At 50.1% G+C, this 11,787-nt stretch overlaps 1 protein-coding gene across 1 annotated transcript; it reads left to right on the forward strand.

Moving 5' to 3' along the window:
* The first annotated feature begins 9,448 nt into the window (after positions 1 to 9,448).
* On the forward strand, positions 9,449 to 10,578 carry LOC119277746 (peroxisome biogenesis protein 7-like). The gene has a single exon (XM_037559061.1). It carries the CDS (start codon positions 9,499 to 9,501, stop codon positions 10,459 to 10,461), a length of 963 nt encoding a protein of 320 aa, XP_037414958.1. The 5' UTR covers positions 9,449 to 9,498; the 3' UTR covers positions 10,462 to 10,578.
* The last annotated feature ends 1,209 nt before the right edge of the window (positions 10,579 to 11,787 follow it).

Raw genomic sequence — 11,787 nt, forward strand, 5'->3', positions numbered from 1 at the left:
CCCGGAGCGGCCTTCGCTGCTGCGAGGCTTCGGACTCAAAATCCGAGGACTCCGGCGATGATCCTTCTTCTGAAGACGAAGAGGAGGAAGCAGAGGAGGACGAGCCTCACTCTGGAGGTGGGAAGAAGAGGTCGGCTTCTCCGTCTCTGGAGGCTGGATCGCCCAAGAGGGGGAGAGGTTCCCTCCCAGAGGCATCCACCACGGCTACCGATAACAGCCCGGAGTGGGATCCCAGGGCCCAGCCCCTCAGAAAGTCGTAAGTATCCGACATCCGAACATGCATATGCATCCAGGGTCGTTTCAAGTACAGTAGTTTTAACTGTCGTCATATGTTATACAGCCCGGAGAGGCCTCGCACCGGACAGTCCTCATCGGAGGATTCGCTGAGCTCAGACGCTTTGGCGAGCGAGACGCCTCCAGAGGCCCCTTCCCCAAAGTCCAGGCGCGACACCGAGGTGTCTTCTCAACGAGGCCCGGACCAGGGGAGGCATGTTTCTAGGGCCGGACACTGGGGCGGCGGCCTCTCGGCATGTCAACGGTGGGGGCGATCTCGGGTTTGGACCACAGCCGGACAGGGTCCTGGAGACCTCTAAGGCTCCAGGATCGGGCGAGCAGCCATCCTCGACAGTGGGAGGCTTGCCTACTCCGCCGGCAACCTCCATCCAAGCAAAGCTGCCTGGCGGTCTATCGACAGCGTTAAAGAGCACGTTTATCGTTGATGAACATCGGACCCTCATGGGTGCGGTGATTGAAAAGATTCAGTCCGCCGAGAGCGGGCTGAATGAGTCCTGCCTTGGCCTTATAAGGGCCTTTGAGGTATGTTTTCTAAGAAACCTTTGAGGAAATTGTCATAGTATGAGTAGTAGGCCCTGATACACTATCCGGCGAAAGAGAGAAAGAGCCGGACAGGGGATCAAACCCTCTGCTTTTGTAGGAGCCTTTGTGAATGACGTATAACCCTTTATGTGAAAACAGGCGTCTGCAGAGAAGATGGACGCTCATAGTGCGGAAGTGTCCGGACTGAAGCAGAGCCTGGAGCGGGCCGAAGAAGAACTTGGTCGTGTAAAGAAGCAATTGGAGGACAAGCAAGGTATGTTGAAACATTGTCTTGAATTCGACATGAATGAGTAATTGTGCCTAGTGAAAAGTATTTGTATTGTATGCTCTAGGAGCGAGTGCCGAGTATGAGGCACTGAAGAAGGCGGTGGCTGATGCCAACGAGAAGGCTGCCGCCGAACAGGCGCTTCGTGAGAAGCACAAGGCCAGGGTCATCGCAGCTGAGCGAGAGCTCCAAGAAGCTGTGACAAAAAGCGAGGGCTTGGAGCAGAGTTTAGTAGGAAAAGAATCCGAACTCGCCCAAGTGCTCCAAGCGGCGGAAGATGCTCGGGAAGAGGCCCGAGGTGCTCTGCAGGACATCCAGGAGGCCCGGAAGGTTGCGGCTGGTAAGGCCTGTTGTATTCATGGTCATTTGTGCATGATAATAGGGAGAACTCTAAGCGACGAGCTGAATTCTTGTTTTTCCAGGGGCATTTGCGGATCTGCCTCGCAGTATATCAGATGCCGCCCAATTCTACCATACTGAGGAGAAGAAGTCTGCGGGGAGGGATTTCTGGTCGCAGTATTTGGCGCCGAACTATCCGGTGCCTTTTATTGATCAACTGAAGCAGCTGGTCGAACTACACCAGGCGGCCGAGCTAGCCATGAAGGACTTGGTTATCCGGCTGTGGCCCGCGGAGCCACTCTCGAGCAGTTACTTCGGACTCGTGAGGCGGATTGTGGGCGCCTGTCCTCGGCTTGATGCTATTAAGCGATCAGTCTGTATAGAGGGTGCACGCATGGCGTTTGCCCGTGCGGAAGTGCATTGGGGGAAGCTCGATGCGGAGAAGCTGATGACTGAGGGCCCGCCAGAGGGTAAGGAGCACTGCAAGCCCGAGCTGTACTATGAAGGTGTACTGAAGGGAGCCCGCCTTGTGGCGGATAATTGTACCAAAGACATTATGTTTCCCTGAGGGCACTCATGTCGTTCTTTGTAATATGGGATAATGGCACTTTTATTATTTATTGCCTGTTTTGTTTGAACATTTTGTTCTTCATGTGCGGCTGTTTAGTGTATGTAAATCCTGAGAGTTGGTCAGTCGTCGGCTTCTGCCCCCACGAAAGAAATACGGGGGTGTTCGGGACATACCTGAACACGCTTTATCCCATGGCTGGGTCCTTTTAAGGAGGTGTTCCTCACCATGAACCAGGCAATCGGACTATAGGGCTTTACCACTCTCACTTAGCCATAGGAATTCGAGTATGATCGGCGCAGCCCCTAGTGTTCGGAAGACCACACTAGGGGCCTATTAGCGCCTGATCGTAAGACCGATCCCTCACACTCTGCATTTATAATGGCGTTATGCGGAATAAATCTTTAAGGATTTTACAACCTCTCGAATAGCTGACCATCTCTCACTGTATCATGACAGTCGGTTTTCGGCTTTCTCTACTGAGGTGCTCGTCCGGCAGAACCCGGACACAATCGCAGTAGTTCTCCCAGCGCTACCTTAGCCGATGGGGCGGAACGTAAGGTACCAAAACATGGGAGCCGGGCAAACCCAACCAATGACCCAAGACATGATTCGGAGCTGATGCATATAGTGCTATAAGTTCGAGGTGCCAAGCGACCGAAAAGGTGGTCAGACTTTTATTGTCGTACTGTGAAGCCCCTGGCATAATCGGGCAGGACACAAGGCGTGGGTGTCGTTTTAGACAAAAAGGCGTCGTTGAGAAACGACAGCCGGTAAGTGTTATTTAAGTTTACGCATTGTAGTAGGACAATATGTTTATGCATATGAGTACGATCTATGATTATGAAAAAGAGGTGTTTTTGGCGGAACCTGTCATGGCCGGACTGGAGGGGGCTGTGAGTGGATCTGAAGTGAATCCTGACTGCCTTCTTTAGGGGGGGTTCACTTACGTGTTCCTGCCCTTGTGTGTCCGAGCCGATTCCCGGTCGCCAATCCTGTTCTGCGTCAAAGTTAGTTTGTAAAAGAAAATACTTGAGGGCAGCTAAACGTCCTCTTGTGGTTGGTCCGAGGGTTCCTGATTGGAACCTGGTTAGACCAGCCGTTATACCATGGAGTAGCGTGGACTCCTCTGTTGGTGTCCGGATAGTTGGCTGTCATATCCAAAAATTTGATAGGCAGACACAACTCGTTACTCCGGTCAGCGGTATGATTTCCGCTCTAAAGGCGGGGTTCGGCCTTGCCCATAGGTGTGGTTGTATCACACGGGGTTGGCCTAATGGTTTACCACGTGGAATCTAGTCAACGTGGTTCGTCCCATTAATCATATGGTAAATTACCATATGAGGGGAAGGTGCCGAAGAGTTATTCTTTGGCGTGGCATTTTTGGTGATCCGAGGACAACCGTTAGAATGGTGGGCCAATAAAACTTTGGCTTTTGCACCTGTCATCTTTTAAGAGATGTTATTTGTGGCTTCATATCCGCGGGGGCTCTATGTGAGATGGAGCCCCCAGACTACTAGGTCTAGAGGTACTGCAATTAAATTGCTGTGGTTGATATTGTCCGGACGGTTGATGTGATCGGGGGAGATAGGCCGTATTTTTATGATCTGGAGGATCTTTTGATTTAGCCGTTGTTGAACTCCTCCTCTCCTTGTTTCCGGCACACGACCGACCGCTTTGTTTTGAGGATCCGACATTCTCTATTGGTGTGCTTGGCCATCCTTTTAGGAGTGCCATGAATTTCACATGGTTGATCGAGTATGCTGCTCGGGCCGAATAGGCTTGAGCTGTTCTTTGTCCGTTGATCGGACTGGGAGTTGCTGGATTTGGCGCCAACTTCCCTGAATTGACGTTTATGGCAATTGTGCCGAGGCTTGAGGATGCCTCTTCGTGTATCCTTCGTATTGTCTTGGACTATTGCGGTGAGTTTACATCGGGGCATGTGCCTTGGGTTCTCCTGGTTAGGTTGGGGTAGCGAATTATGCCGTGCATGCCCTTTGTCGGGGCGGTTGAGTTTACTTTTCTTGGTGGCCAGGACCTTGGTCCATCTGTCCATGAGCCAATCTTGGTTAGCTTTAAGCTCTTGTTGCTTCCTTTTCAGGCTCCTCGCAGTGGCAATAAGCCAGCGCTTGAAGCGTTCCTGCTCCACGGAGTTCTCATGCACGCTGAACTCGTCGTTGCCGAGGCTAATCTTGTCTTCGGAGGGGGGCATGTAGTTGTCCTCCTCCGGATACCCGTCCATCGCCTGCTCATCTGGGCTGTCCTGCCCATCTTCCTGTTTGGCCTGCTCGAAGGCGGGCTGATCGGGGTTGTATTCATCTTTGGCTCTGTTCGGATTGTTTTCGTCTCCGGTGCCGGTATTGCTATGGCGGGGCTTGGAGCAGCGCTGGCGACGGCCATGCTTTGTTTTTCTCCCTGAGGGGTTATCCTCCATTGCCTCATCGCCATTGGTTTCTTTCTGAGTGTCCACCATATATATATATCATATGAGGAGGTGGCTGTCCACCGCCCTTTGAGCGGTCGTTCTTGTTCTTCTCCTACATCGTCGTCCAAACCGTCGATGTCTTCGGAGTCGAAGTCAAGCACGTCGGTCAAATCATCGACCATGGCTATGAAGTGGGTGGTGGGTGGGCAACGAATTCCTTCGTCGCTAGCTTCCCACTCGAGCCGTACATAGTTCGGTCGAGAGCCTCCTGACAAAGAGAGATACTTTAATGAATTCAGTGTGTCGCCAAAGGGCGAGTGCTGGAAGACATCCGCAGCGGTAAACTCCATTACCGGAGCCCAACCGGGCTCGGAGGGCTCGGGAGCGCGCGGACTGAAACCTTCACCCGAATACGAGTCCGGGGGTCCGGAATCACAGGCGTCCCTAGAGGTGAAGCCTGGGTTCAGCTCTACCGCTGATGAGTGTGCGGCTTATGGGGCAGGGTCCATCCACCCGTCCTTGGGCCATGCAGTCTGCTCCGGATTTAGGTCCGGTGCTACTGCGGGGGTGATATCCCGAGCATTATCTGACAATAGGTCTAGGCCGTGCTCATCGTGACTGTCCGGCGCTCCTGGCACAGGACAGATTCTGTCGAAGATCAAGTCTCTGCGGATATCGGCCGTGTAGTTCAGGTTTCCAAATCTGACCTGGTGGCCGGGGGCGTAGCTGTCGCTCTGCTCCAGAAGGCCAAGCGAATTGGCCCGCAGTGCGAAGCCACCGAACACAAAGATCTATCCGGGAAGAAAAGTCTCGCCCTAGACTGTGTTGTTGACGATTGAAGGTGCCATCAAGCCTTGAAGCGACGACACAGAGGAACTCTCAATGAAAGCACCAATGTCAGTGTCAAAACCGATGGATCTCGGGTAGGGGGTCCCGATCTGTGCGTCTTAGGCTGATGGTAACAGGAAGCAACGGACACGATGTTTACCCAGGTTTGGGCCCTCTCGATGGAGGTAAAACCCTACTTCTTGCTTGATTAATATTGAAGATATGAGTAGTACAAGAGTAGATCTACCACGAGATCGTAGAGGCTAAACCCTAGAAGCTAGCCTATGATGGTATGATTGTAATTGTGATCGGCCTTCTAAGGAGCATCATCTCCGTTTTATATAGACACCGGAGAGGGCTAGGGTTTACATGGAGTCGGTTACAAGGAAGGAAATACAATATCCGGATCTCCAAACTTGTCTTCCACGCAAAGGAGAGTCCCATACGGACACGGGACGGAGTCTTGAGTCGTGTATCTTCACGCACCAATAGTCCGGACGATGTGTATAGTCCGGCTGTTCGGATACCCCCTAATCCAGGACTCCCTCAGGCACCCCAAGAAGGACAAGTTTCACAAGTTGAGACAGACAAATCAATAGCTCTCAATGTAGAGGTAGCGAAAGAGCACCCTTGTAATCGTGAGCACCATGATCAATATCAATGAAGCAGGATGTAGGCTTTTACCTCCACAGTGAGTGGCCGAACCTGGGTAAAAAACCTCGCGTCGCTTGTCCCACTCAACCCCTCTCAAGCTACCACATTGATGTGTAGGCCTCACGACTAAGTCCTCACACTAAGGGCATCTGCCATGACAAATCCACGACAACTTCCTACTGGTCCTCGTTGGGTTCGACACTCTTACTTATCGAAAGAACTACGGTTGACCCCTTATACTTGTGGGTCATCAAAGCATATCAACAATGGTGGCGCGGCTATCACCACCCCCATGCTCTCGTACTCCTCCTACTCCTTGATGTCTATTATGCAACCTTCTTGTTGTAGACTCGTGTTGGGCCTCCAAGCGCAGAGTTTTGTAGGACAGTAGCAAATTCCCCTCAAGTGGATGACCTAAGGTTTATCAATCCGTGGGAGGCGTAGGATGAAGATGGTCTCTCAAACAACCCTGCAACCAAATAACAAAGAGTCTCTTGTGTCCCCAACACACCCAATACAACGGTAAACTGTATAGGTGCACTAGTTCGGCGAAGAGATGGTGATGCAAGTGTAATATGGATGGTAGATATAGGTTTTTATAATCTGAAAATAGAAAAACAGCAAGGTAGCAAGTAACAAAAGTGAGCGAAAATGGTATTGCAATGCTTCGAAACAAGACCTAGGGTTCATACTTTCACTAGTGCAAGTTCTCTCAACACTGATAACATAATTGGATCATATAACAATCCCTCAACGTGCAACAAAGAGTCACTCCAAAGTCACTAATAGCAAAGAACAAACAAGATATTATTGTAGGGTACGGAACCACCTCAAAGTTATTCTTTCTGACTGATCTATTGGGCTATTCCTATAAGTGTCACAAACAGCCTAGAATTCGTACTAAAATAACACCTTAAGACACACATCAACCAAAACCCTAGTATCACCTAGATACTCCAATGTCTCCACAAGTATCCGCGGATTTGATTATACGGTATGCATCACACAATCTCAGATTCATCTATTCAAACCAACACAAAGAACTTCAAAGAGTGCCCCTAAGTTTCTACCGGAGAGTCAAGACGAAAATGTGTGCCAACCCCTATGCATAAGTTCACAAGGTCACAGAACCCGCAAGTTGATCACCAAAACATACATCAAGTGGATCACGTGAATGTCCCATTGTCACCATAGATAAGCACATGCAAGACATACATCAAGTGTTCTCAAATCCTTAAAGACACAATCTGATAAGATAACTTCAAAGGGAAAACTCAATCCATTACAAGAAGGTAGAGGGGGAGAAACATCATATGATCCAACTATAATAGCAAAGTTGGCGGTACATCAAGATCGTGCCAAATCAAGAATATGAGAGAGAGAGAGAGAGAGAGAGATCAAACACATAGCTACTGGTACATACCCTTAGCCCCGAGGGTGAACTACTCCCTCCTCGTCATGGAGAGCGCCGGGATGATGAAGATGGCCACCGGTGATGGATCCCCCCTCCGGCAGGGTGCCGAAACATGGTACCGATTGGTCTTTGGTGGCTACAAAGGCTTGCGGCGGCGGAACTCCCGATCTTGGTTCTGTTCTGGAAGTTTGGGGATATATAAGAGGTGTTGGCATCGGGAACAAGTCAGGGGGGTCCACGAGGCAGCCATGAGGTAGGGGCCGTGCCCAGGGTGGTAGGGCGCGCCTTCCACCCTCGTGGTGGCCTCGGGACTCTTCTGGTCCATCTTCGATGCTCCTTGGGCTTCTTCTGGTCCAAAAATAATCTCCGTAAATTTGCAGGTCAATTGGACTCCGTTTGATATTCCTTTTCTGCGATACTCAAAAACAAGAAAAAAACAAAAACTGGCACTGGGCTCTAGGTTAATAGGTTAGTCCTAAAAATCATATTAAATAGCATATAAAACATCCAAGATGGATAATATAACAACATGGAACAATAAAAAATTATAAATACGTTGGAGACGTATCACTCCTCTCTTTGGTGGCGGTGACCCCTTGGCGATTAATTACCGGGCTTCTTCGGGCAGCCCATGACGTATATAAGGAAGATCCCACAAGACTTGACACACAAGATGAGGACTCTTCTAAATCATAGGTCTTTGGTACATTATACAAATCGAGGCTAGGCTAGTCGATAGAACATATTCGATAGATGAGATTCTTTCAGACATATGATCTCGAGGCAGATCAATTTGTACTATGTACCCCATCCACAATCAATACAATACAAGCAAGAAGTAGGGTTTCACCTCTTCGAGAGGGCCCAAACCTGGGGAAATACCGTGACCCTTATTTTGTCTTGTCACCATCTGACAAAGATCACCAGCTCGGGACCCTCTACCCGAGATCTGCCAAATTTAGCTCTGTCAGGCGGCACACCATCGAGCCCCCTCGGCCTCCGCTCCTTTCCTTCCTCCTTCCCATCATCGCTTTGTCATTCGTTCCCCTCCTCTGCCCGCCCCGACTCCCATCTGCCGCCTAGACCCTCATCTTCGATGATGCCGCACCTTCCTAGCCGCACAACCTCCTTTCCTGTCACCCCTTTTCGGCTGCCTGCCCAGACCTCCCAGCCATCCCCTCCCGCCGAATTTAGCCTACCTATCTTCTCTCCCCCTTCGGTTCCTTCCAAGAGTGCCTTGCTCATGTTCCTCCCCTACTCCAAATCCTCACTTTCCCTTGCTCCCGTTCCTCCCCTCCTCTCCTTCCCTTGCTAATCATGGATCTGATTATTTGCAGGTTTATCTCCACGAGGAGGTGTTGAACGTTGGTGAATGAACATACGTACTGTATTATTAGATTGTGTGAATTTGATGCAGTGTGGGAATGCCGGTGAATTTGATGTACCATAAGGAGTTCAGGACGTTGATGCACCGTGAGCAGGAGGTGGTGAACAGATGAATGCTTGTGTGACATGGTGGTGAACATTGTATTATTATATTGAATCATCCATGTATAGATTGATTGACCCATGGCTATTTTTGTGAATTGAGATTGCTGCTTTGAGGCACGTAAAACAAAGTACCGTCTTCAATGTTACTTTCTCTGTCCCATAATATAAGAGCATTTTTTACATTCGCGGTGTAAAAAATACGCTCCTCTAGTGTAAAAATGCTCTTATATTATAAGACAGAGTGTAAAAAAAGCTCTTATATTACGGAACGGAGTTACACCATGCTAGTGTAAAAATTACTCTTATATTATGGGATGGAGGGAGCGCTACGCAGTTCAATAATTTGTCATAAACAACATTTGATAGAAACCTTACTGTGATTCCATAAGCCAACTAAATGAACAACCAGAGAATTGAATTTGTATCCATGGCCATTACGAAGGTCTCCTTGTCGAATTGTTATTCCACCCAATTCAATACGAAGCCCTTCAACACAAACATCCAAAGACAACATTAATGGAATTGCGGTTCCAACTAAAAAAAATGATTTCTTTAATAAAAATATATCCAGGAAACCCCATGAAGAAAACGCAAAGGCAGAGTCTCCGCAAGTCCTCCCACCCCCCACCCCACATCTATCCCCGCCCCGCCCGTCCCGGATCCACACCGCCGCCGCGATGCCGTCGTTCAAGGCCCCGGCGCCGGGCTTCTCCGTCCGCTTCAGCCCGTTCCACGAGCATCGCCTCCTTGCGGCCACCTCGCAGCACTTCGGTCTCATCGGCAACGGCCACCTCCTGGTTCTCGACCTCTCCGCTGCCGGGCCCGGCGGGCCCGGCCTCACCCCGCTCTTCTCCTTCCCCACCTCCGACGCGCTCTTCGACTGCGCGTGGTCCGAGTCCCACGACTCCCTCTGCGCCGCCGCGTCGGGGGACGGCTCCGTGCGGCTCTTCGACGTCACGCTGCCGCCCGCGCAGAACCCCGTCCGCCTCCTCCGGGAGCACGCGCGGGAGGTCCACGGGATCGACTGGAACCCCGTCCGCCGCGACGCCTTCCTCTCCGCCTCCTGGGACGACACCCTCAAGCTCTGGTCCCCCGACCGCCCCGCCTCCGTCCGCACCTTCCGCGGCCACGAGTACTGCGTCTACGCCGCCGCGTGGTCGGCCCGGCACCCGGACGTCTTCGCGTCGGCGTCCGGCGACCACACGGCCCGCGTCTGGGACGTGCGGGAGCCGGGGCCTACCCTCGTCATCCCGGCTCACGACCACGAGGTGCTCTCCCTCGACTGGGACAAGTACGACCCGTCCATCCTGGCCACCGGCTCCGTCGACAAGTCGATCCGCATCTGGGACGTCCGCTCGCCGCAGGCGCCCCTCGCCCAGCTCGCGGGGCACGGGTACGCCGTCAAGCGCGTCAAGTTCTCGCCGCACCGGCAGGGCATGCTCATGTCCTGCTCCTACGACATGACGGTCTGCATGTGGGATTACCGGAAAGAGGACGCCCTGCTGCAAAGGTACGGCCACCACACCGAGTTCGTAGCCGGGATCGACATGAGCGTGCTCACCGACGGGCTGCTCGCCAGCACCGGCTGGGATGAGATGATCTACGTTTGGCCATTTGGGAGTGATCCCAGAGCAATGTAACACAAACATATTTTGATAATCTGTATCATGTCTGTTGAGTCGATCTTACATTGGCTGTGATACATATGGAATGGAATGGAATGGAAGTAAACACCTGGTGAGTTGAAATTGGAATAATGATATTGTTGTTTGCTTCACAAACTGGTTAAGTTTATGTGTTGACTGTTGAGTTGGACTGCCCCATACATTGCAACCTGCTATTGCTAGTATGTTGAGATTTTTTATGTTGCCAGAGGAAGCACAAGGTTTTCTTTTGGCTTCTGATCAACAAAAGACTGAATACTGGAGAGCTTCTTCTGAGGAAACCAGAGACCATCTTTTCTTCTAATGTCATTCTGCATCAATTTGCTGGAGATATTTATGTCCTGGTTGGAATCCTTCTCAGGGCTCGGTTCAGAGCAGCATTGAGCATTTCAAAGATCTGATAGGTGTGCCTGATTATTCATTTTGACTTGCTGGGCCATCTGGACTACATGAAATGATTTCATCTTCCAGAACAGTCAGCCAAGCCTCTACAGACGCAGAAGGAAATTTAAAGAGGAAATCAAGCTGCTGGTTCACAGAGCTAATTGGAAAGCATACTTTCAGCTTCCAATTGGGTCTTTGCTTTCCATTAACTCAGTGGATTCACTCCTAGATTAGGTTATGTTTGGTATATACATAGAGTAGGCTCTCATTTCTTTTACCTGTAATTTATATGGGGCGTGCTACGAGTCGGTGTTGTTGCGGCATGAAATTTTGCAAGATGGTTGTTGTTGCGGAAGAAAATTTTGCAACATAGATGATGTTGCAGAAAAAAATTGGAGAATTTTTTTGTCCTCACTTTTTTTGCAACATGGTGTTGTTGCGGAAGAAAATTTTGCAACACAAATGATGTTGTAGAAATATTTGCATATGTTTTTTCGTCTTCATTTTTTACAACATGGGTGTTGCAGAAAGAATTTTTGCAACATAGATGATGTTGCAGAAAAAAAAATAGGCACACAAAGACACGTGTCGCACGGAGGAGGTGGCGGACGGTCGTGTGTGATCTGCCAGTTGAAATGAAGTGTTTCCCAATTTATATGCCAAAGAAGTCAATATCTGCCGGTTGAAATGAAGTGTTTCTCAATTTATATACCAAAGACGTCGATATAAATACATGCAGTGGGAGTATACCACTGTTTTTCCGTCATTTTTTTTACTATGTTAGGAAAAAGGCATAGATCTGGATAGTGCCACCGGAGAAGAGAACTACGAGAAAAGCAACAACCATGTCGCCCACACATATACCCCCCCTTTTTTTTTGAGCAGATATACCCCCCCTTTTTTTTTGAGCAGATATAC

This window comes from Triticum dicoccoides, chromosome 3B, assembly GCF_002162155.2.
Source record: "Triticum dicoccoides isolate Atlit2015 ecotype Zavitan chromosome 3B, WEW_v2.0, whole genome shotgun sequence".
Classification (NCBI taxonomy): Eukaryota; Viridiplantae; Streptophyta; class Magnoliopsida; order Poales; family Poaceae; genus Triticum; species Triticum dicoccoides.

What these genes read in the sequence shown, in the direction of transcription:
- LOC119277746 (XM_037559061.1), top strand. Translation starts at nt 9,499, where the DNA reads ATGCCGTCGTTCAAGGCCCCGGCGCCGGGCTTCTCCGTCCGCTTCAGC.